The following is a 26,522-nucleotide window of genomic DNA, read 5'->3' as shown; positions in this document are numbered from 1 at the left end:
TTCTGTGATATTTGTATTTGTATTTTTGGCACAGTTCTTTACACTGTTTTTGTTTAAACCTTTTTATATTGATGTTGATCATCACTTTATTTATTTGCATTACCATAGTTTGACACCCAATAGCCGATGTATTTTTCGTGCTGGGGTGTCGTTAAACATGCATTCATTCATTCTGTTTTTAGAGGAAATCCACATAGGCTACTCTTTTACGACAGGCAGCAAGATATCTTTTATTTGCGCTTCCCACAGGCGGGATAGCACAAACCATGGCCTTTTTTAATCATTGGTGGGTGCAAGTGGTTTACACCTACCCACTGAGCCTTGCGGAGCACTCACTCAGGATTTGGAGTCGGTATCTGGATTAAAAATCCCATGCCTCGACTGGGATCCGAACCCAGTACCTACCAGCCTGTAGACCGATGGCCTAACCACGACGCCACCGAGGCCGGTAGCACAGGACTGAGATCATTGGAAACGTACAGCTGTGATGACATACACTCATGAATCACTTATAAAACAGTGATGCTATTAGGTGTTCGCGAGTGACGGTTAATAAATATCAGTGAAAGTATTTGTAATATTTGTAATAATCTCTTTATCATATAATCTCAAGCTTAATACAACTTGTTTTTGTAAACTGTATACATATGTATATAAAGTCATATATAGTCATTTTTGTTACTCTTTATAGGTACATACTATACATAGGTACATACAACGACACTGATGTATGCAATGTGAAAAGTGTGATTGTAACGTCGACGAAAAAATGAAAGCCGAAACAAATATCACAGACATTTTTTAATCTTTAATATGAAAACAAGAGGTTGTTAAAGAGTCCAGAGTCAGAACACGATATTTGAAATATTGGCGGAAAATGTTTATAGGTATTTGTAGAATGTTTTTGATAGAATTTAACTTTTTTCTGTTTGATCACCGTCTTCAGGAATAGAAAATGTAGTTCATACTGCCAAACTGCAAAATTAATTGTTAAAAATATGTTAATGAATTCTGTTTTAACGTTTGACAAAAGCTTTTATAAAACACATTATCAGAGTATTTAACTGAAATATATAGCAACACTAAGGTTCATGCACGTCCATTCTGGGCACAAGTTCTGATTTGCGCCAGATTTAAACCCCGCACTGAACTTTAACACCTCATATCTCAAAAAACACATTTTGAAATTTTCTAAACATTTACATGATTAAAGACATGGATATTGTCCGTTATTGGCTAAAATTACAAGTTGATATCTCCGGTAATTTTTACATCAGATCAAAATCAAAATTAGATATCGAAAATCGCAGTTCCGGAACTCCCCCGCATCATGTCACTGAGTGCACTGCAGTGGCACCTGTCAATCAAGGGTCGTTTGGGAATGTCGTCTGGCTGGGGTGTAAATAGACAAAAGTAGTGGGACTGGAAAAAACGATTTTAGCCATTTTAGTCTTGGTTTTTATCACATCACATCCAAGATGGTACTCTCGAGTTCGAACAAGGACTTAATTGCGACTTGTTTCACTGAGAAAGGTTGGCGCGGTGCAAGAATCAATCATAAAGGAATTTCCCGGAAAGAAGTTCGATACATGATCAGTAAACAGACTGATAAAAAGATTGAAAGTACAGGATTCATTGAGAAGAAAGTGGGAAGTGGCCGACCTAAAACAGCACGTACACAAGAGAATGTTCAACATGTGGAGGAAGCTCCCAGGAGTGGGAAGTGGCCGACCTAAAACAGCATGTACACAAGAGAATGTTCAACATGTGGAGGAAACTCCCAGGAGTGGGAAGTGGCCGACCTAAAACAGCACGTACACAAGAGAATGTTCAACATGTGGAGGAAGCTCCCAGGAGTGGGAAGTGGCCGACCTAAAACAGCATGTACACAAGAGAATGTTCAACATGTGGAGGAAACTCCCAGGAGTGGGAAGTGGCCGACCTAAAACAGCATGTACACAAGAGAATGTTCAACATGTGGAGGAAGCTCCCAGGAGTGGGAAGTGGCCGACCTAAAACAGCATGTACACAAGAGAATGTTCAACATGTGGAGGAAACTCCCAGGAGTGGGAAGTGGCCGACCTAAAACAGCAAGTACACAAGAGAATGTTCAACATGTGGAAGAAGCTCCCAGGTGTGGGAAGTGGCCGACCTAAAACAGTATGTACACAAGAGAATGTTCAACATGTGGAGGAAGCTCCCAGGAGTGGGAAGTGGCCGACCTAAAACAGTATGTACACAAGAGAATGTTCAACATGTGGAGGAAGCTCCCAGGAGTGGGAAGTGGCCGACCTAAAACAGCATGTACACAAGATAATGTTCAACATGTGGAAGAAGCTCCCAGGAGTGGGAAGTGGCAGACCTAAAACAGCATGTACACAAGAGAATGTTAAACATGTGGAGGAAGCTCCCAGAAGTGGGAAGTGGCCGACCTAAAACAGCATGTACACAAGAGAATGTTCAACATGTGGAGGAAGCTATCTGCACCCAGGAGGACAATCCAGGAACCCACAGGTCACAGAGACAAATTGCGTCTGATCTTGGAGTATTCCGCACTTGGAGAATGACAAAAAAGCTGGTATTGAAATCTTATAAGAGGATACGAGGTTTACGACGAGACGAGAAAGTAAAACAGAAGAGGAAAACGAGGTGCAAAAAGCTAGATGATAAATATTCCACAAAAGACGTTGAAAAAATGATTTTCACGGACGAGAAGGACTTCACTGTTGAGATTGCTGACAATCGCCAGAATGATCGAGTGTACGGCAGAAGGAAGAAAGACATTTTTGTCAAGCGACTGTATCATGAAACTTCACGGTTTGCGAAGAAAGTGATGGTCTCTGCAAGAGTTTTCTGCCATTAAGACCGCTAAAGTCAATTGGAAAATGAAAGACCCATTGACTAATGGTAAAATGACATTCTTACATTCCGGAACTGCGATTTTCGATATCAATTTTGTTTTGTTTTGGCCTTATATAAAAACTACTGGAGATATCAACTTGAAATTTTAGCCAATAACGGCCAACATCCATGTCTTTAATGGTGTAAATATTCAGATAGTTTCAAAATGTGTTTTGTGATATATGAGGTGGTTTTTTGCCCACCCGATATATACTCTTCAAAAGAAGAAACGCAAAACCACATTGTCGTAACATTTGGAGAATTGATTTAATTATTGAATGGTGAGTCCGATAATTACCAAATGTTGCAGGATTGTTCACAATTCACTCTAGTCCATTGTGAGTAAGTGATAGGACACACCACCAAGGTCAAGGTCATCTGGAGTCAATACCGGGTGTGGCCTCCGCGTGTGTTGACAACTGCCTGACACCGCCTGCCCATTGAAGCAACCAGAGTACGGATGACGTCCCGGGGGATGGTGGCCCACTCGGCCTGCAAGGCTGCTGCCAGCTCGGGCAGGGTCTGGGGCTGTGGTTGTCGCTGTCGGAGGCGTCGGTCCAACTCGTCCCATAGATTCTCAATTGGGTTCAAATCCGGTGATATCGATGGCCAAGGAAGGACATTAATGTTGTTGTTCTGTAGGAAAGCCGTTGTGAGACGTGCTGTGTGAGGCCTGGCGTTGTCATGTTGGAACACTGCGTTGGCGTTGGCCATAACTGGAACGATGTGTGGCCGGAGGATCTGGTCAATGTAGCCCTGTGCATTCAGGTTGCCCTGCACGTGGACCAGGTCAGTTCTGCCAGTGTGTGAGATGGCTGCCCACACCATGACACTACCCCCGCCGAATCTGTCCACTTCCTGCACGCAGTTTGCCGCATAACGTTCACCACGACGCCTATACACGCGACATCTTCCATCATGACGTCAGAGCAGAAATCGGGACTCGTCACTGAACCACACCTGTCTCCATCGCAGTTGAGGCCATTGTCGATGAATCTGGCACCACTGCAGTCGGAGTCGACGGTGTTGTGGTGTTTAAGATGACACCTCGAACTGGACGTCTGGCACGAATTCCTACCTCACGTAGGCGGTTCCGTACGGTCTGGTCGGATATCCTGCGCAAACCTGGTATTGCTGCGGCTGTGGAGGTGGCAGTAGTCAATCGTTCCCGAAGGTGGCGTACCCGGATGTAGCGGTCCTGCCCGGGGGTAGTGACCCGTGGTCGGCCGGATCTAGGGAGGTCACGTGTTGATCCATGTTGCTGGTAACGGTCCCACAGTCTGGAGATGGTGCTTGGGGACACATGGAATGCCCTGGCAACGGCCGTTCTGGATTCGCCTGCGTCTAGTCGGCCGATGGCATTGTTTCTCTGCGGTTCACTGAGACGTGGCATGTCCTGGATTGTCAACTGTCGGCCAGATACAGAGGCCAGGCAAGCGAACACCCTGCACTTTTATACTGTCGGTGTTCAACGCACGTGCAGTGGTGACATGGTTTGCACGTGGCTGCGTTTTTGCGAATATTCACATTTTGGAACTTTATTGTACAGTAGCTGCGTTTTATCGAATGTAACCGTGGGAATGTGTTTGGGACATGCAATGACCTTATATTCACAAAGCATGAACCGGTAGGAAACATAAAATCGGAGTTTATAACCCATTTGTACCCTTTTGCGTTTCTTTTTTTGAAGAGTATATATATATATATATATATATATATATATATATATATATATGCATGTGTGTATCTCTCTCTCTCTCTCTCTCTCTCTCTCTCTCTCTCTCTCTCTCTCTCTCTCTCTCTCTCTGTGTGTGTGTGTGTGTGTGTGTGTCTCTGTGTGTGTGTGTGTGTGTGTGTGTGTGTGTGTGTGTGTGTGTGTTATTAATGTTTAAAAATAAACTAAATCATACCAGAATCATACCAGAAAGTTGTTCACTTGAAGAGCATTGCGAAGAGAGTGAGAATCATGGTAAAAACTGAAGCGGTTACCATGGCTCCGCCGCCTACAAAATAATAACGATGATAAAGAATTAACTAATAATACAATTTATTACAAAATGTAACTAAATATAGTAATATGCCATTTTAAAATAAACTCTCTGAAACGTCAACAGACCAGTGCCAGTGGCAGAGACACAGTTGGCGTGTGGATGACATGCACGACAAACCATAAAATGTTTTAAAACAGCTGTTACATTTTTCGCCATTGACGATTATAAAGAGGCACCGGCCACGGTGGTGTCGTGGTTAAGCCTTCAGACATAAGGCTGGTAGGTACAAGGTTCGCAGCCCGGTACCGGCTCCCACCCAGAGCGAGTTTTAATAACTCAATGGGTATGTGTTAGACCACTACACCCTCTTCTCTCTCACTAACCACTAACAACTAAATACACTGTCCTGGACAGACAGCCCAGATAGCTGAGATAACGTGCTTGAACCTTAATTGGATATAAGCACAAAAATAAGTTAGAGAGGAAGAGAAAGGGGCATGCTACTGATAGAACGATTCTGTCTGAAACTTACGAAACCAGAAAGAACACAAATACACATTCATTTAATATTAACACAATCGCCATAGCAATATCATTTAATCAGAATTGAAATAGAATGTTATCTCATGACTTAACTTTGACCTTGAGGTTAGATTTAAAAACCATCAAGGTTTGGACAGAGGAGGCGGTGTAAGTCGACACCTGCGCCCATGACAGGCGTGTGCTACAACAGCTTGCTCTGAATGCGCACTTTAAACCCTATGACCTGACCTGATCTGACAGTGATTCGTGAAGGCATGCTTTGAGAGCTTTAATAAAAGGTAGTCTTAAATCCGCAAATATATCCGCACAAATAGTCTGCCGTTTGACTGTGATAATTTAATGGCCGACCCCTGCGCGTGCTGTAACCTCACCGTAGTGCAGGGGTGTAACATTCTCTTTGAGAACCCCTGCGCGTGCTGTAACCTCACCGTGGTGCAGGGGTGTAACATTCTCTTTGAGAATGGCCAATACAGCACAAATTGAAATTTTGAGTAAAAGTCAGTATCTATCTGTGATATTTGTAGTTTTGCACAGTTCTTTAAACTGTTTTTACTTAAATCTTGAATTTTTATATTGATGTTGATCATCACCTTATTTGTTTGCATTACCTTTCTTTGACACCCAATAGCCGGTGTATTTTTCGTGCTGGGGTGTCGTTAAACATTCATTCATTCATTCATTCATGGCAGACAGCTTTGAAGTGGCAACTATTAAAATGAAGTTGACAGGGGAGTGCACGTAGTTTGCAAACATGTGTAACATGTTGACACTGAAGACGTTTTTGTAGTAATTCCGGCCCATGCAAAAGTAGTGCTTTTTGTTGTAAAATGGGTGTATTCCGGCCAAGTTTAATGGCTTTGTTTAAACCAATATCCTGGATAAAAGAGCTGGACAACATGGGTTGTCCATTTCAGGGCATGTTGCCCTCAGGCAGGCAAAGAAGCATTAAAACAATCCATGGACCTACTTATGTTAATAAATGTGCTATAGCCACTAACGCTTTATAGTAACAGAATTGTGATCTGTGGACATTACTTTCTTCAACGGTTTCTTGGCAGATACAAATCCGTTTCCGCTACCGAGTATCCTATGGCCACCTCATTAAAACAAAAACTGATATGCTAAACATTCTAGAAATGTTCCAATCGACAGACCATAAATGTTCTAGATGTACCACTAGGACTTGTTTCAAATAGTTATATGAGAAATGGTGAGAAAGAATTTAATTTGATCAAAGCATTCATTTACATTTCAACTTATTTTCGTGATTATATCCAATTAAGGTTCAAGCACGCTGTCCTGGGTACGCACCTCAGCTATCTGGACTGTCTGTCCAGGACTGTGAGTTAGTGGTTAGTGGGAGAGAAGCGGGTGTAGTGGTCTTACACCTACCCATTGAGTCGCTGAAACTCGCTCTGGGTGGGAGCCGGTACCGGGCTGTGAACCCTGTACCTACCAGCCTCATGTCCGATTACTTAACCACGACACTACCGAGGCCGGTGATGCCTTTGAATTGACCTGTTCACTTGAACACGGACAGTCATTGGCTAAGATTATCAGGTGTCACAAGCTAAGAGAACGTGAACTGTAATATTTGGTTTCAGCCAGACTGCTACACACATCCATTCTCCAAACCAAACTGTTCTTAAAGGGACATTCCTGAGTTCGCTGCAATTGTTAAGATGTTAGCGACTAACAGCGACTTTTTAACAATTGTAATTGCATATCAAATATATTTTTCTGCATAAAATATTAGTGACTGTATATTAAACGTGTTTTCGATCGTTTAAATTTATTTTATTTCCTAAAATATTTGTTTTCGTACGTACGAAATTATTTGAAGACAAAATCCAGTTTGGGCTTCTTACAAATATTAAGAGGACCAGAAACACATTTAATATACAGACACTGATATTCTAAACAAGAAATAATATTTAATATGTAAGTTTAATCGTAGAAGTAGTTTATTAGTCGGAAACATCTTACAATGCAGAAAACTCAGGAATGTTCCTTTAATAATGGCGCACCAAGGAAGACATCTATCAATCTGATTAATATCAGATCAGCTATTACCTGTAAAGGCTATTTCAATCAGAAAGGACAACCCTCAACGATCAAGTTTGTTAAAGTGTGTTTTGTTTAACGACACCACTAGAGCACATTGATTTATTAATCATCGGCTATTGGATGTCAATCATTTGGTAATTTTGACATTTAGTCTTAGAGAGGAAACCCGCTACATTTTTTCCATTAATAGCAAGGGATCTTTTATATCCACCATTTCACGGACAGGACAGCACATAGAATGACCTTTGATATACCATTTGTGTAGCACTGGCTTGAGCGAGAAATAGCCCAATCCCAATCCCAAGCCGACCGCTCATCACTGGTCTATGTCCCACCCTCTCGTAGATGCCCACCTTGCCACTAATGGAAAATGTAGCGGGTTTCCTCTCTAAGACTACAGTTCAAAATTACCAACAGCCGATAATTAATAAATCAATGTGCTCTAGTGGTGTTGTGAAACAAAACAAACCTCTTCTTCCCATCTACGACCATCACATAATGCTAATATAGTAATCAGTTAGTTTGTTTTGTTTAACGACACCACTAGAGCACATTGATTAATTACATAATGCTAATATAGGAATCAGTCAGTTTGTTTTGTTTAACGATACCGCTAGAGCACATTGATTAATTACATAATGCTAATATAGTAATCAGTCAGTTTGTTTTGTTTAACGACACCGCTAGAGCACATTGATTAATTACATAATGCTAATATAGGAATCAGTCAGTTTGTTTTGTTTAACGACACCACTAGAGCACATTGATTAATTACATAATGCTAATATAGGAATCAGTCAGTTTGTTTTGTTTAACGACACCGCTAGAGCACATTGATTAATTACATAATGCTAATATAGTAATCAGTCAGTTTGTTTTGTTTAACGACACCGCTAGAGCACATTAATTAATTAAACATTGGCTTTTGTATGTCAAACATATGATAATTCTTAAACATAGTCATCAGAGGAAACCCGCTACGTTTTTCTTAATGCAGCAAAGTATCTTTTATATGCACTTTGCCACAGGCAGGAAAACACATACCACGTTATTTGCCCAGTTGTGATGCACTGGTTGCAACGAGAATAAAATAATTAGCTGAATGGATCCACCGAGGTGGTTCGATCCTGTGACGCAAGTACCTCAAGCGAGTACTCAAACGACTGAGCTAAATCCCGCCCAATATAGTAATTAGAAGGACATCAATAATAATAATAATAATAATAAGAATAAGAATAAGAATAATGTTAATAATAATAATAATAATAATAATAATAATGCTATTTGTACTGGACATCAGGACCCCGGTTTACGAAGCGATTTTAGCGCTAAGTTCACCTTAAATCCTAAGCTACCTTATGCACTTAAGGTGATCTTAGCGCTAAGATCGCTTCGTGAAACGGGGCCCAGATTATTATTGTAACAATACTTACAGGATTCGTTTATCAGAAGGTTGGCAGCATTTATTGCCGCTGTGTCCGAACCATCACTGCTGCATCCGGCGTTTGATATACAAGTTTTATATTTCCTCTTTGCACTATAACAAAAAAAATGAAACAAATAAAAAAGACATTTTGTTAGTAGAAATAATAATAAAATAAAACATATCTCTTTAAGGTTATACGCCACCATTAATTACTCAATGCAGTCAAATACAATTTCTAGTTCAGAATACATTCTGTAAAAAATACAACACTATCAAGAGGGTCATATGACTACTAAGTTTAAGGAGTGCTCTCAACTGACAAGTACCGTGAAAGAAAAGGTCCACCACGAAATTGTTCAGTTAACAGCCCCCATGCCCGAGTACCGCCTCGTGTTGCTGTTATACATGTGGCACTGTACACCACATACTACATATAGCAAGTAGCTTCAAACTATAGTAGTGTCGGAAATAGAATAAAAATGATTTTCGTCACTTATTTCTTTCATGTTAAACTGACAAGTAAATTTTTGTAAATACTTATTGAATGATACTCTACCTAATTTAGCATTTACTTGTTTTGGCTCTCATTGATGTACAAGGTGGTGTTTACTCTTGAAATTAAAATAAAGGTGTCGGTAAACAGGTGATTTGTGACCTTTATTGGAACAGACTATAACACATTTTGATGATGGGTGTCAATTTCATTTACCCTTAAACAAACTTTTAATTTAAAACTGTAAGTTAACTGATTATTTCAAATTGCAGCATAAATTATTAATTATGACAAACATATTTATTGAATATAAATTCAATATAAGTACATTAGAAATTTACACAATCTTGCAACCACTTAAAGGTGATATATCATAGTTATATGTGAGCATCTGTTTCTGATAAAGATTCTCCAATAAAATTTTATTTTCTATTAGTAGATACAATTATTTCCTATAATCATTTATGGGCATATAGTTAAAAACGTCTTCTTTAAATGTTAAATCAAAATTTTATTAAGAAAATGATTTGCAATAGATGTCATTGTGCAACAATGAGATAGCACCTTTAATACCGGTATAATAGATCACAAACTCAGAATTGTTCTTTACAGTTTTGCTGAAAAGTTACTTATAAATGACTACCAAGAATTTTGTTTTACAGAGGGATATAGGGGTAAACCATCATCAGAAACTGTCCCTCACATATTGTACATAACAGCAATGAAATTGACACATGCTGACCAAAAATTTGTTATAGTCTCTTCCAATAAAGTGCACAATTCACCTGTTTACCGACATTTTCTTTCAATTTCAAGAGTAAACACCACCTTATACATCAATGAGAGCCCAAACAAGTCATGCTAAATTAGGTAGAGTATCATTCAATAGATATTTACAAATTATGTATTTGTCAGTTTATTATGTAAGAAATAATCGACGAAAATCATTTATATTCTATTTCGACAGTACTTTAGTATACAGTATATGCAAAATCACTATAAATCTATACACCACAAAATGCTTAAAATATTGTCAAAAGCAAACGCCAGATAATTGGTTTCCTTGATTGTTCATCAAAATCGGCCGAAATCAGAAAATTAATGGATAAAAATGTAAAAATGCATGAAACAGTTTTCAAAATGTCGTATATAGATACGTTTTGCGCAACACTGTACATGCAACTATAAAATAAATAAATAAATAGAAGAAGCGTTGCTACTTTATCCAAGAAAATATAATGAATAATAAAACAAATTGCGTATAAAATTACAATTATTATTACTATTGTAATACAAATATTTATGGGATATTAAACGAGTTACATTTCGTATCATGTTTACGTCCCGAGTGAAATAATTTCCAATTGTCTATAGCTATATTACCAAATCAAATTCCAATGACGACAATAGTGGCGAAAACTCCTTCCTTAAAAAACCCCCAAATACATATGCAATAAATTGATTAATTATTAACATAAAATATATTTATTCCATGAAAATACAAAAACAAAAATTAAACTTCTCTGCCTTAAAAACTATAATTAAAGAAAAGTAGAAAAAATGTATCTTATATAAAAATGGTAATTATGAAGATTTCAAGACAGTATGGGAGCAGTGGTATAATTTATTTCAAACATCATAAAAGTTTATTAAATCTATCAAATATTGAGATATATTTATTTCTAAAATACCTTCTTCGCACTTTATACTCCTTCACACATCTTTTTATAATACTTTCTTGTATCAATACTAATTCCGTACATAACATCTTCTCCTTTTTCTTTCTTTTTTTTCCTTCTTGGACCCAGAAAATAATAATTAAAAACCCACCAAAAAACCCACCAAACAAAATATCAACAACAACAATATACATAAAATGTGTGGATTATATCTATTCGTGTGTATATATTTTGCCATTTATATGTATGTATATAAAACTGTGTATATCATATGAAATTTTTAAAATATTGCGAGACAGTGAGCTCAAGGCACCCCAACCCTGACACTGCCTTTTTATATTCTGGGGACAATAAAATTAAAAAAAACACACAAAAAAATCCACCTCCTTCCTGCAGCGTGTCAGTCGACATAAACACCACGGATATAAATATTACAACCCCATCATCCCTAAAGTGAACCAGAAAAATATATGGGATCAAGCTGCTCATTTCAGAGATAGCGTCTATGACTACCCTAGTTCCGCACAAAATTTGAGTACTTTTTTTTACAGGTACCCCATACATGTTTAAAGCACAAGGCTACTTGACACAGTAGTACTAGAAATTGCATACATGTTTGCCCAGATGAAACTATTTGTTTTTACAACCAACACACTCACATTTATCACCAATCATAGGACTTGTGGTGTTAACTTCTCTATCAAAAGTTTGGTGCACCTCGAACGAGCCGGAAGGTATTTGGTTTAGTACTACTTTTAGCGGGTGACAATGGATATTATTTCTCAAGGGACATAAACATGATACGAAATGGTAGCGACTTTACTATCCTATTTATTACCTATAATCGATCTTAATTTATATCACTCAAGTCATTTACTTGACGTTCCTGTAAGGTGCGCCAATCAATGACGTCATCGTGTGATGTCGAAGTGTTACGTCCCACTTGGCATTCTAGAGGGACATATCACTTTGATACCACGATATTTTTAACAATATGGGTAATACATTCCATTATAACCTTATTCTAATTGCTGCACGCATATTACGAAACTAATTCACTGGTGTATATTCTACATGTAGACTCCAGCAGTTGATAAATAGACAATAATACATGAGTGGCCGTTAGATACCATTTATCTTACAACGAGTTATTTTAAATGTATATCTAAAGGGCGAAAGCGAGTTGAATACGTTTTTAAACAACGAGTTGTGAGATAAAGGGTATCTCACGGACACGAATGTATTATTCTAGTTCTTACTTATCCTCAAAAATCAGGGTTTAAGCAAATTATCAGCTGAAGGTTATTTACAACCCTTAATCTTGTAGCTAACTTACGCGTCACAGACAAATGTTTGTCAGGTTAACTATACGTCACAGTGCAATCGATTTCGACCGTGCTGATTTTTATTTCATTGGATGGTATGGCATTGGTGACCTGGTTATCACCTAGGAGCAGTCCCCTTCATAGTCCATTTCTTGACGTGGTGAGGGGGCTTGTATGTCTCAGTGACCCAGAGAGCTATGCCAGCAGGTGCTTTGGCTTCTGTTAGGGACACCCAAGCTGGACTGGTCAATGGGTAGAGGCAAGACTGATATGGACTAAGGGTGAGGTAACCCTAACAGAAACCTCGAGTGCTAAAGTCAGAGGTATTGGGCCGCGTAGCGCACTCTAATAGACCACAATACCATGCATCAATAGCTATTATGACTACATTTCTGGACAATAATGACGTGATCGGTGCTCGTCCTGTAATGACTCACCAGGCAGGTGCAGTGCCGGGCTCCTTACCTCGAGAGGGCCCATCCTCAGCCACTGGAAGTCCTTCCCGACCGTCTCGCGGAGCCAGGGGACGAGGAAGTAAAGCTACTGGCAAGACAAAAGCAACAAAAGAAAACACCCCTATCACCATAATGCACTGGAATGCTGAGGGAGTTTCAAACAAGCTTCAGCATTTTATGCATGAAAACCAGATCAACATCTGTTGCATCCAAGAATCCCATCTGAAAGAATCGATGAGCTTCAAGGTCAGAAGTTACCAGACCTTCAGAAGTGATCGCAGTGGAAGAACCAAGGGTGGGGTAGTTACTCTGGTTAGAAACAACATTGACAAAAGAGAAAAGGCGATAGAAAGCTGGCAGGACGAAAAGAACCTTAATCTCATCAATGACCCACTTGATCAACCAACATTCTATTCCAGGCATTGACATTCCACAACCTCCCCTGACCTTGCCTTCTGTACTGACGATGTCCATAGAATCATTAGTCGAGAAGTAGGACCACAGCTAGGGGGAAGTGACCATCGACCGGTCCTCCTAACATTAAGTGATAGCACAATCCATACAGCTTCGCAGTCCCCAAGGTAGAACTACAAAAAAGCGAAATGGGAACTTTTCAAGCTTCGCACGAATGAGTTGACCAAAAAAAAAAAAAAATTAAGTGCAGGGAAGGAAAATAGACAACCTCCAAATCATTAAAGCTACCAAAGAAAATATCCCAAGAGGAGTCCGGAAAGTACGTGCTCCTTACTAGAATTGACCCGGGTAAGGGAAGAAACAGAGTCTAACCTGAGCCAAAACAACAACCTAAAGCTTCAGCATGCTAAAGCCATATACCTCAGAACCAAGATTGAATCCAAAAGAAAAAACTGGAGAGACAAAACTGCTGCACTCAACCTTGAAAAGGACAGCACAAATTATGGAAACTTACAAAACAACCAAAAGAGGAAGAATCCCATGGACAGAAAAATGACTCTAATGGAGAATGGAAATATACTCACAGGTAAGACATCTGCTGACCTTTTAGCAAAGACCTATGCCAAGGAAAGTGACATTACCATCACAACTCAGATGAGAGAAGCACGAAGGGAACAAAAAGAAACGGTTAGTAGAGCTACCCCGCAAGATTCCATGATGAATAGTATAACTCTACCAGAACTTGAAAATGCCCTCAAGCATATAAAAAAAAATAAGAAATCTCCAGGACCGGATGGTATTACTAATGAAATGCTGAAACACCAAGGCAATACTGCGTGATCCAAACTGTTGGAAATGTTCAACCTAAGCTAGTCTGAAGGCAAGGTGTCACAAATCTGGAACACCCGCCATACTGAAAAGAGGTAAAAACAAACAAAAGAACTAGAGCGCATCATCAATCATCGGCTCCAACAGTTCCTTGATACTGAGAACATCATCACTCAAAAGCAGGCAGGATTTAGACAATTCCGCAGCACAGAAGACCAGGCCACCTACCTATCACAAGTAATTGAAGATGCTTTCCAAGCACAGAAGGTTGTTCTTGCCTCCTTCATTGATCTGCAAAAGGCCTTTGGCAAGGTCTGGAAAGATGGCCTGGTAGCAAAGCTACAAACAAAACGGTATATGTGGCAACATGTACAGGTGGACCAAGTCTTATCTTCACAACCGAAGAGCGAGAGTAATGGTACATAGCCAACACAGCAAGAAAGTATTCATACGCCATGGAGTACCTCAGGGAGAAGTACTGTTACCTACTCTCTTCATCATCTTAATCAATGACCTGGTCACACAACAACCCAAAGGGATACATGCAGCACTATATGCAGGTGACCTAGTTGTGTAGTGCTCGGAGGAGTTTGCAGCAACAGTAACATATCGCATGCAGCTTGCCCTTGAATATTACATCTTGGACTCGAGACTGGTGCATGACAATCAACAAAGACAAGTCAGCTGCCATTCTTTTCTCACTCTCCACAAAGTAGGAAGCAGGCAACCTCAAACTTGATAACATGCCTCTCCAGTATGAGGACTAACAGACACACCTGGGGGTCACTTTTGATAAAAGACAGACCTGGAAACCACAAGTGGAGAAAGCCGAGGCCAAAGCTCAAAGAAAACTTGTCATAATGAGAAAACTAGCTGGCACCAAGTGGGGTGCTGGTCATAACATACTGAAAAGTGTCTACCAAGGAGCAATCAGACCACATATTGAGTACGGATCCAGTGCATGGTCAACAGCAGCAAAGTCACATCAACAAAAACTAGACAGGGTTAAAAACCAAGCCCTCATAATAATAACTGGAGCAATGAGGTCAACCCCCATTGAGAAAATGGAACAGCTCACTGGCATCGTACCCCTCAGAAAACGCCGGGACTCAAAGCTCATGATAAAGCCACTAAGTTCAAGTCTTTGCCACAACACCCAATGAACAAGAGAATGAATGACTATCCCTGCAAGAGACTCAAATGAACTAGATTTCATAAACAGAGCAAATCACTTCTGAGGCAACATAAGGGACAACTCCCAGATAAAATCCATCAAGTTAGTACTGTCAGTTGCATCCCACGATGGGAGATACAGAACAGACGACGGAACATGTCACCCAGGACAGCATAAACCTTCAACAGTTGAGGGAGACTATTCATAATTTGGATTATGGAAATCAAGTGGTGGTTAAAAATGTCGCCCAAGTACAACCAAATGTATTCAATTACCTAAAGCCGGTGAAATTGTAAATTTTCATTAACAAAACGTGCATATTACTACAACGACATCTGCACCCATATAACGAAATGCACGTGCTAAATTGGTATAAAAATCTCTTGAAACTGCACGTTAGTAACGCAGTAAACGAAAGCACACAAGAAATGCCTCGTTTGTCAACAGCACACAGAGAGAGAGAGAGAGAGCCATTGGTATGGCTCAACTGGGAGCCACGCATGACCACATTGCAAGAACATTCGCTAGTACCCGTGCTACCATAACCACGTTGATGGAACGTTTTTAGCAGACAGGGCAGACAGGGCAGACAGGGCAGACAGGGCAGACAACTGACAGGGCTAGGAGTGGAAAACCGCGTGTGACCACGCCGATTCAAGACCATTACTTGCGCAATCTCCATCTTCGAAATCGCTTCCTCCCCGTGATTACATCGACATCAACGGCATTAGGACATCGTGTTAGTCGACAGACAGTGTCAAGACGATTACGGGAACATGGTATTCGAGCGCGTCGACCCTACCGTGGAGTTACGTAAACGCAACAACACCGACAGATTGATATGGGCTAGGAGGCATCGCCGTTGGCAAGTGCGAGACTGGCGACAAGTTGTATTCAGTGATGCGAGCAGATTTTGCCTGTTTAGAGCTGATGGTCGACAGCGTGTATACAGACGTCAAGGATAACGTGTAGTGCAGAACTGTGTCCAGGAAGTTCAAGCGTTTCGAGGAGGTGGTGTCATGGTCTGGGGAGGAATCTGTGGGGACTTGAAAACGAGGTTTGTCATTATTCAAGGTAACCTTAATGCACAGAGGTATCGAGATGAAGTTTTGCGACCCGTTCTGTTGCCATTTATTCAACAGCAGCCACGCGGTATACTCTTCCAGCATGACAACGTTAGACCCCATACTGCAAGGATAACACAGGACTTCCTCAACAACATGGACATTCATGTTTTGCGATGGCCTGCATGTTCTCCTGATATGAACCCCATCGAAAATCGGAATCTGTCCCCTTAACCAGTGTACTCATACAATGGTTGCAATAAAGATTGTATTGTATTGTATTGTATTGTATTGTATTGTATTGTATTGTATTGTATTGTATTGTATTGCATTGCATTGTATTGATTCTATATACCAGTGCCGAGTGGGAGTGCGGTGGGCAAGGAGTCATGACCGTCAACAAAACAGCAAGTGCGCGTAAGGGTTTAAAATCGTTTTGAAATGATTTCTATGCTGTTGTTTTATTTTGTTTTCTGGAATAGAAAACCACTTGTCCAATATTGGAGAGACACTCGGTCCTGGGAACTGTCTTAAAACTGATACCAGGGTCAGTTTCAAGTAATGCTCCCCACAATAACGTTAATATTGCTTGTGAGAAAACTGTCATTATGAACGTCCCCAAAACAAACAAAGTGGTTCTCAAAAGCATAAGTATTATGCGATAGATATTAACTGCATTGCTTAAAGGACCAGTGATGAAAATTATTTAACGCACATAACTTTTACTATATCTACAGTTTTGGAATAGATATATAAAGCCATAGTTTTGTGTGGTAACATATTTGTTCTAATACAACATATCTGTGAAACATATTCTAATACATTCGAACGTGTCAGTTTTGAAATATAATTTGATTTTTTTTTTAACTTTCACCAAACTCGTTATAAGAAATAAAGTTTGTTTTGTTTAACGGCACAATTAGAGCACACTGATGTATTAATCATCAGCTACTCGATGTCAAACATTTGGTAATTTTGACATCTAGTCTTAGAAAGGAAACCTGCTACATTGTTTCCATTAGAAGCAAGGGGTCTTTTATATGCACCATCTACAGACAGGACAGTACATACCACGGCCTTTAATATATCAGTCATGGTGCAGTGGGTGATTGATGAGGATTGGTGTTAGACCGACCTCGTATCAGGCGAGCGCTTTACCACTGGCCTACGTCCCGCTCGTTCGCCCCCCCCCCCCCCCCTCCGAATTAAACATGGTTATATATATATGTAGTATGATTTTATGTAACTGATGTTTAATTTCAGGTTCTTAGAGGAGTATGTACCTTTAAGTATGGTATTTAGTATGTATTTCATTAATGTTTATTTTCAGGCTGTAATAACTACAGGTTGAACAACATATCACTATAATTAACATTTTATCACCTTTTTCTAGTATTGCCCTGTACCTGTGATGTGTTCGTGTATGCTGGTCAACCACGCGTGACCACATCAGTGCAGTCAGTGTGAGCTCTTTAGGTAACCATAGCTACAATACAAACACCCAAGCTATCTTTAAACTTTGACCCTTGTCTCTTTCTCTCCCATTGGCTAATTAACGCTCACCTGTATCTGCATGCCTTCTTTGGACTGACCAGACAGGACAGAATTATTTAGTATTTGGAGAAACAAGTTCAGATCAGAGAGAAATCGTAGAAGTTTAATTTAAAGGTTAGTATTAATTTGTTATAGAAGATAAACTTAAATAATAATAGTAAATGCCTAATTTTCTATTCCTGGTAATGATTAATGAATAATTTAACATATAATATTTAATAATAAATCTGCCTTTTAATTATTATGGATTACAGGGCGTGACATAATGAATGTCAGACATCTTTGTTTTCTGCTGTCAAAACTATATATTTTATGATTTAAGTGAAGTTTCTGTTTTAGTTGTTAGTTGTTAAGTCTAATACTTATATATTTGTAATTTTAAATATACTCTTGTAATTTATATCCTTTCTTTCATAAACTCATTAATGATAAAGCTAAGTATATCTCTTTATTACGTCAAATAATAATTATAATTACAATAATTTAAATAACCCTATTTACTATAAATTATCTCCCCTTTGCTATAATCAATGATTATAACTGGTAGTCACGAATTGATTTTATATATATATATATATATATATATATATATATATATATATATATATATACATGTATGTTAACATGATTAATAATCGTGATGACAGTATTTAGGATAAAGAGGAGGATGATTCATAATCATCAGAATGATAATTAATGCTTAATGACGGTTTTCTATGATTTGCAATGTATTTCATTAATATATGCCTGAATGTTTGTTTTACCTCGACACGGATATATTTGTATTGTTTTTACCATATTGTTAACGTTTGTGTTTTTAATCCTTGCAGGGTGTGTATTGTGTCTATGTTTACATGAATAAAAGATGATGCCCTAACCCGTAGCTGGTGGTGTGAACTTTGTTGAACCTACCTTCACGCACAAAATACCGACTGCTACATATATATATAAAAAAAACAAGTTTAATTCTGAAAGGAAATCTTATGAACTTCTTAAGTTTTCTTCCCACATGAAACGCACTGCTATCAAGGTGAAGCCTTGAATGGTATTGTTGTAAAATCTGACAGGAAAAGAAAACTATTAGATATGCTAAATCAGCCATGTTCTTATCATAGCTGAACTCCATGTACATGAAATTGTGTGAAAACGCAAACCAGTCCCACAGATTTAACGCAAATAAGACGATTCTTAACCCACAGGTTCCCATTGTGTAAATTAATTAATGAAATTTAAAGTTTGTTTTGTTTAACGACACCACTAGAGCACATTGGTTTATTAATTATCGGCTATTGGATGTCAAACATTTGGTAATTTTGACTCGTAGTCATAAGAGGAAACCCGCTACATTTTTTTTAATTCAGCAAGGGATCAAGAAAAACACATACCAGGACCTTTGACCAGTTGTGGTGCACTGGCTGAACAACACCCCAGCACCAAAATTACATCGGCTATTGGGTGTCAAACTATGGTAAAATGAATGAATGAATGTTTAACGATACACCAGCACCAAAATTACATCGGCTTTTGGGTGTCAAACTATGGTAAAATGAATGAATGAATGTTTAACGACACCCCAGCACCAAAATTACATCGGCTATTGGGTGTCAAACTATGGTAAAATAAATGAATGAATGTTTAACGACACCCCAACACCAACATTACATCGGCTATTGGGTGTCAAACTATGGTAAAATGAATGAATTAATGTTTAACGACACCTCAGCACGATAAATTCGTCGGCTATCGGGTCCCATAGTTTGAGCATACTCACTGGTGATCATTAGACCATTATGATAAACTTTAGGATTTCTAACTATTATTTACCTGTTGAGACTGGACGTTGGAATACAGTTCTATTAAAAGATAGACTGTACTATTGGCGAGGAAAACGATATAGGAAATGAATTTCATTATTTATTTGTATGTAGTTTTTTTTCAATAATACCCGGAATAAATGTTTACCTCCATATTATTATATCCGTCCAAATACTAGTATATATAACTTTAGAGAAGAATAAGCACTCTAAAATAATCAGCTAAATTCATGAATATAATTTTTCAAGTATTTGAACGCCCATAGCAACAACAATACCCAACAACAACCAAAATTACCATACATTAACAAGTTAATGAAAGTAAAGGTCAACATACAACTATACTAGATATATACTACTCAAAAGAATTTAAGGGTCAGACGATATTTTCGACATTATTTTCTGAATGTCAGTTATATTAGCTAGACCATAATGTCACGCATGGTATTGTTCCATTTTGACGAAAGTGGGTCTAAGCAACCCATAAATGAATTAAAATCCACTGTCATTGACACTGTCGACTAGTTCTAATGGCGAAAACATGCTTACATTTGCACGTAAATTAGGGCGAAAGCGAAAGGTCTGCTAAGTGCCCATAACTTGCTTTTTCACAAAGCGCTTCATTTGCACGCTTTGCACGTGTATTCCATGTTCCCAATGCTGAATTTCCGTATAATTGGAGCTTGCGTTCGTGTACGGTGCACACTCCAAATTCGACAATGGTACGACGTCAACTGACTATCGAAGATCGAGGAAGGGCTATTGCTTGGCTTCAGGATGGCAATACGCAAAGAAATGTTGCTCTGAGACTTGGTGTCAGTCAGAGTGTCGTTGGCCGACTGTGGCAACGGTACCAAGCAACGAATTCTGTTCGAAATCGTCCACGTTCGGGAAGACCCCGAAGCACTACAAATAGAGAGGACCGCTACATCACCAATATGGCTCTACGTCAACGCACAACCACTGCACGCCGATTACGTGACAATCTGCGGACTGCGACTGGAACTCGAGTGTCTGATCAAACCATACGCAATCGTCTGAGAGCCAATAATCTACGCTGCCGTCGCCAGGCTGTTCGACCACCACTCCTACCACGTCACAGAACGGCCATACTTGATATATTTTAAATCGGATTACATTATTTTACGTCTTTAGTGTTAATTTATGAAACTTTATTTTTTTTACATCTAATTATACACGTTAAAAAAAATTGAAATGCACCAAATATTTATATCTATATTGAAATGCACTAAATATTTATATCTATATTGAAATGCACTAAATATTTATATGTATATATTGTAATATCAAGAATTGTACACAGTTGTAAATGAAATATTCGGAATAATTACATTTTACAATATATATCTACATCACGGAATGTATCTATATTGTTAATACACATGTCTCTATAATGTAATATCATGTATTTATATTGTTATTACACATATCTTTATAATGTACTGTGTTTGTATTTGTATTCATATATATATACCAAGCAATGTATTCCAATTATTTGTACCCTCCTGTAAACCATCTTGTCAAAATCAGAATATATATATTCCTCTTACGGCGTTGCATAACGGTCTGAGTGTAATAAAGTTCTGTTCTGTTCTGAGAGCGGTACATGGCGAACTACTTACCTACATAGTTGCGTTGTATCAAACACAGCGGCTGTCGTCTCTAACGTCAGAGTGGCAGCGCACGACCCCACAGCTATTGTGTCACACACACAGTTGACCGAAGCAACCAAACCTACAGAACACAATTGAACAATATTCACTCAGATGACCAGGGACCGGTATACGGACCACAGGTACCCCTCATTTCACTTCATTTAATTTAATTTCAACTTATTTTCGTGTTTATATCCAATTAAGGTTCAAGCACGCTCTCCTGGGCACACACACTTCAGCTATCTGGGCTGTCTGTCCAGGACAGTGGGTTAGTTGTTGGTGGTGGCTAGTGGTTAGTTAGAGTGGTCTTACATCTACCCATAAGGTCGCTCTGGGTGGGAGCCGGTACCGGGCTGCGAACCCAGTACCTATCAGCCTTATGTCCGATGGCTTACACACAGCACCACCGAGGCCGGTACCCATCAAACAACAACGCCGATGACGTTATGGTTATTTTATAAAATAAAAAGTAAATAAAGGTAGGACACTTAGAGATGACAATTTACCAAGCTGATTTATGAAGAAGAAAAAAGATATCGCCAAAATCCACTTACCAAACAGTTAAAAGTTTGTTTTGTTAAACTACACCACTAGTGTGCACTGATTTATTATTAATCAGCTGTTGATGTCAAACATTTGGTAATTTTGACATATAGTCTTAGAGAGAAAATCCGCTACATTTTCCCATTTAAGTAGCGAGGGATCTTTAATGCAACATCCCTTAGACAGGATAGCACATACCACGGCCTTTGATATACCAGTCGTGTTGCACTGGCTGGAACGAAAAACAGCCCAATGGGCCCGCCGTCGGGAATCGATCCCAGACCGACCGCGCACAGGTGAGCGCTTTATCACTGGGCTACATCACTTACCAAAAGTATCCATGGTATATTATGCGTTGGATGCATAATTGGTTGTATGTTGATACATTACCATTGTAGAATATACATACCACCAGCTATTTAATATAGTATAAATCAAGCTTCAGGTTGCATTGTACCAAAAGTATCCATGGTATATTATGCGTTGGATGCATAATTGGTTGTATGTTGATACATTACCATTGTAGAATATAAATACCACCAGCTATTTAATATAGTATAAATCAAGCTTCAGGTTGCATTGTACCAAAAGTATCCATGGTATATTATGCGTTGGATGCATAATTGGTTGTATGTTGATACATTACCATTGTAGAATATACATACCACCAGCTATTTAATATAGTATAAATCAAGCTTCAGGTTGCATTGTACCAAAAGTATCCATGGTATATTATGCGTTGGATGCATAATTGGTTGTATATTGATACATTACTATTGTAGAATATACATACCACCAGCTATTTAATATAGTATAAATCAAGCTTCAGGTTGCATTGTACCAAAGAAGAGAGTTCCGTGTCAAAGTTCAAGGTGTATGGAGTGAAAAACGGCCGTGTCTGTGATTGGTAGTAATATGTGACATTGATTATGCGCCAGCATAAGACCTGAATTTTCAAAACTTTCTTGGTGACGCGATATATAAAATATATAGATCTACAGAAACAGAAATATAATATCCGGTGAAAAGTCATATTTTCACTGTATTTTAGGTGCAGTGAAAATATAGAAATCGTATTTAAATTATCTCCCTTTGTCTCATTTCTTCGTTTATGACACCCAATAACCGGCCTTGGTGGTGTCGTGGTTAGACCATTGGACTACAGGCTGGTAGGTACATAGTTCGCAGCCCGGTACCGGCTCCAACCCAGAAAGAGTCCTTATGGACTCAGTGGGTAGGTGTAAGACCACTACACACTCTTCTCTTTCACTAACAATTAACAACTAACCCACTGTCTTGGACAGACAGCCCAGATAGCTGAGGTGTGTGCCCAGGACAGCGTGCTTGAACCTTAATTGGATATAAGCAGGAAAATAAGTTGAAATGAAAATAAATGACACCCAACAGCCTCTATTAGAAATTCGAAAAAAAAAATATAGGCAGAGTTACGTCCCCTAACCACTCTCTACTTCTGGCGCGTTCCGGTTTGAACAAAGATGGACGACGATCATGATATAAATTCCTGGATCAGCGATGAAAATGTGCCTCCAAAAAATATTACAAAGGTTAGGTTGCAGGAATATTTACGAAAAAGGGAGCTTCCAACAACGAAAACAAAACCACAGCTGGAAAAACGATGGTCACGGTTGTTTGTGAATCTTCAGCTGAGATTTATGCATGCCAATCCCTCAGATTCCCTGGCATCATAAATGTCCCCACTTATGCTTTAAAAATAAAGAATGATACAGGTAAAAATTAAGATGATGAAATTGCGTTTTGTTATAACTGATCATGTGTTAAATATAGGAGATGAATCTAGCGAGTTGTCAAACACCCTGATTGTTTTGGTTTTCTTGCATGGAATTTTTGTTTTGTTGTCAAAGCTGCAATCTCGCCTCACATTAATTATCATAAACATACTAACACACCTGCAGTTTTAATGAATTGTGTGTGACAGTAACACCGTTGTAATAGATAATAGAAACATTATGTTTATAGTGCGGCAGGCCCGTACGCAGAAATTTATATGGGGGTGCGTAATTGACGGCCCAAAGGGCCGGAGTTGTTAGGGGGGTCCGGAGTCATGCCCCCGAAAAAGAATTTAATCTAGAAAGCAGGAGATGCATTTTCCTGCATTCTGGGAAGTAAATTTGTCACATCGTCGGACTATTTTTTTTTTTTTTTACACATCCACGAACGGACCTCGACAGACTATAGGAGGTGCGTACGCACCCCTCGCTCCCCACCCCCCCTGCGTACGGGCCTGCGTCCCACGGGGAACGCATTTTTTCATATTATTTAACTCTGAGCCGCTTGTTTTCTAAATTACACACAAAAATAGTATATTTTTGTTATTTCCAAAAAACTTTTATATTTATTTTTACGTCAAAGCAAACTTAAATTATTTACAAAAACAACATTCTTGTAGAATGGGACGGACTATATGTAATATTCCGATCAGAACAGTCCCCTTCACCACGTGCTATATTATGTTTGTGTTGTTTTTTTCAGTGTATTTCTGGGGACGCATGACCCGACCGCTCCCCTAAACACCACTAGCCAGTTACACAATTTCCTGCGCATGCGCCTGTTTGACTAAATATTTTGTTTGCTGTAAATTAATTAGGCCTATATACATTGCATAAAATTTTGCTGTAATAACAGTAAACTTTCAACAAAAGTTCAACCGGAAGAAATATATTATAGCGTTACGTACAATTGGCGACGGGCGAAAACGGATCGCTGGTTATAATAGTCGTAATCAAATTTGGTTCGGACTTTAGCTTAAAGAGGCGAGACGTAGCCTAGTGGTAAAGCGCTCACTTGATGCGCGGTCGGTTTGGGATCTATCCCCGTCCGTGGGTCCATCCGGCTATTTCTCGTCCCAGGCTGTGCACCACGACTGGTATATCAAAGGCCATGGTATGTGCTATCCTGGATATATAAAAGATCCCTTGCTACTAATGGAAAAATATAGCGGGTTTCCTCTCTAAGTTTATATTGACATCCAGTAGCCGATGATTAATATATCAATGTGCTTTAGTGGTGTCGTTAAACAAAACAAACTTTTTTTTGCTCTAAGATTATATGTCAAAATTGCGAAATGTTTGACATCCAATAGATTAATAAATCAATGTGCTCTAGTGGTGTCGTTAAACAAAATAAACTTTACTTTAGCTTAGTTGGCAGAGCGCTCGCCTGGGGTGATTGGGTCGAAGGATCGAATCCCCTCGGTGGTCTCATTCTCTGATTGGTTTCTTTCCCGTCCGAAGCGGTGTGCCCCACGACTGGTATACAAAAGACTGTGATATGTGATGTCCTGTATGTATATAAATGATTCCTTGCTGCTAATGGAAAAATGTAACAGGTTTCCTCTAGGTAGTACTAAACCAAATAACTTCCGGCTGGGTCAAAGTACGAGGTGCACCCAACTTTTGATAGAGATAAATGTGAGTGTGTTGGCTGTAAAAAAATAGTTTCATCTCGGCAAAAAATGTATACAATTTTATTTCATCTAGTACCACTGTGTTATGTAGCCTTGTGCTTGAAACATGTATGAGGTACCTGTAAAAAAGTAATCGAATTTTGTTCGGAACTAGGGTAGTCATAGACGCTACCCATTATCTCAGAAATGAGCAGCTTGACTCCCAACTTTTTTCGATTTCACTTTAAGGGTGAGGGGTGGTAGTATTTATATCCGTGGCGTTTATGTCGATTGATGCCCTGCAAGTAGGAGTTTTAGCCACATGTTACTATTGTCGTCTTTGGGATTTGATTTGGTAGTATACACCCTCTAAGACTACACATGTCAGTTTTACCAAAATTTAATGTTTGACATCCAATACTATTGGCAATAGCCGATTATTAATAAATCAATGTGATTTCAATTTGTGGTAGATGTGTGTGGACTTAAAGAGACATTCCAGAGTTTGCTGCATTGTAAGATGTTTCCGACTAATAAAATACTTCTATGATTAAACTTACATATTAAATATGTTTTCTTGTTTAGAATATCAGTGTCTGTATATTCAATGTGTTTATGGTCGTCTTAATATTTGTAAGAAGCCCAAACTGGATTTTGTCTTCAAATAATTTCGTATGTACGAAAAAATGTTTTTAGGAAATAAAATTAAATTTAACCTAGTACAAATATCAGAAACACGTTTAATATACAACCACAAATATTTTATGCAGAAAAATATATTTGATATGTAATTACAGTCGTCAAAGAGTCTCTGTTAGTCGATAACATCTTAAAAATTGCAGCAAACTCGGGAATGTCCCTTTAATAAGTCATATTTATAAGTGACAATATTATCATTATGTCCCTTTAATAATAAAATTATAACAACAACAGCAACAATAATAATAATTAAAAATGAAATGAAAGAAAGAAAACTGAATAAAACTACTTACCTAAGATAACGAACACTAGCATTGTATTTCTCATATTTGGCGATATTTGAAAGATATGTAATTTATGCAACTCAACGAGAAGAAAACTACAGCCAGAATGAAACACCTATTGTAAAAGAACATTTTATACTATAATTGTACGAAATATTATAGGCGGTG

At 38.7% G+C, this 26,522-nt stretch overlaps 2 protein-coding genes across 3 annotated transcripts; one reads left to right on the top strand and one right to left on the bottom strand.

Moving 5' to 3' along the window:
* Window positions 1–788: 788 nt before the first annotated feature.
* Window positions 789–26,522, bottom strand: LOC121380072. 2 transcript variants are annotated; one of them, XM_041508822.1, is made up of 5 exons: window positions 26,364–26,522; window positions 21,372–21,483; window positions 8,936–9,039; window positions 4,812–4,904; window positions 789–975 (listed from the first exon to the last, which is right to left on the bottom strand). In XM_041508822.1, the coding sequence occupies exons 1-4, from the start codon at window positions 26,395–26,397 to the stop codon at window positions 4,834–4,836; spliced, it is 321 nt and encodes a 106-aa protein (XP_041364756.1). In that variant the 5' UTR covers window positions 26,398–26,522; the 3' UTR covers window positions 789–975; window positions 4,812–4,833. The 2 variants fall into 2 exon arrangements, with proteins under 2 accessions (XP_041364756.1, XP_041364755.1); XM_041508821.1 differs by having other exon boundaries at window positions 4,823–4,904; window positions 26,364–26,519.
* On the top strand, window positions 2,396–2,863 carry LOC121379682. The gene has a single exon (XM_041508332.1). It carries the CDS (start codon window positions 2,396–2,398, stop codon window positions 2,861–2,863), a length of 468 nt encoding a protein of 155 aa, XP_041364266.1.

Source organism: Gigantopelta aegis, chromosome 8, assembly GCF_016097555.1.
Source record: "Gigantopelta aegis isolate Gae_Host chromosome 8, Gae_host_genome, whole genome shotgun sequence".
Classification (NCBI taxonomy): Eukaryota; Metazoa; Mollusca; class Gastropoda; order Neomphalida; family Peltospiridae; genus Gigantopelta; species Gigantopelta aegis.
This window is presented reverse-complemented; position numbering and strand designations above follow the sequence as displayed.

Coding starts and splice junctions, on each gene's coding strand:
- LOC121379682 (XM_041508332.1), top strand. CDS start 2,396: ATGTGGAGGAAGCTCCCAGAAGTGGGAAGTGGCCGACCTAAAACAGCA.
- LOC121380072 (XM_041508822.1), bottom strand. CDS start 26,397: ATGAGAAATACAATGCTAGTGTTCGTTATCTTAG. Junction 21,484..26,363: donor GCTAGTGTTCGTTATCTTAG/GTAAGTAGTTTT, acceptor TGTGTTCTGTAG/GTTTGGTTGCTTCGGTCAAC. Junction 9,040..21,371: donor GATACAACGCAACTATGTAG/GTAAGTAGTTCG, acceptor TTTTTGTTATAG/TGCAAAGAGGAAATATAAAA.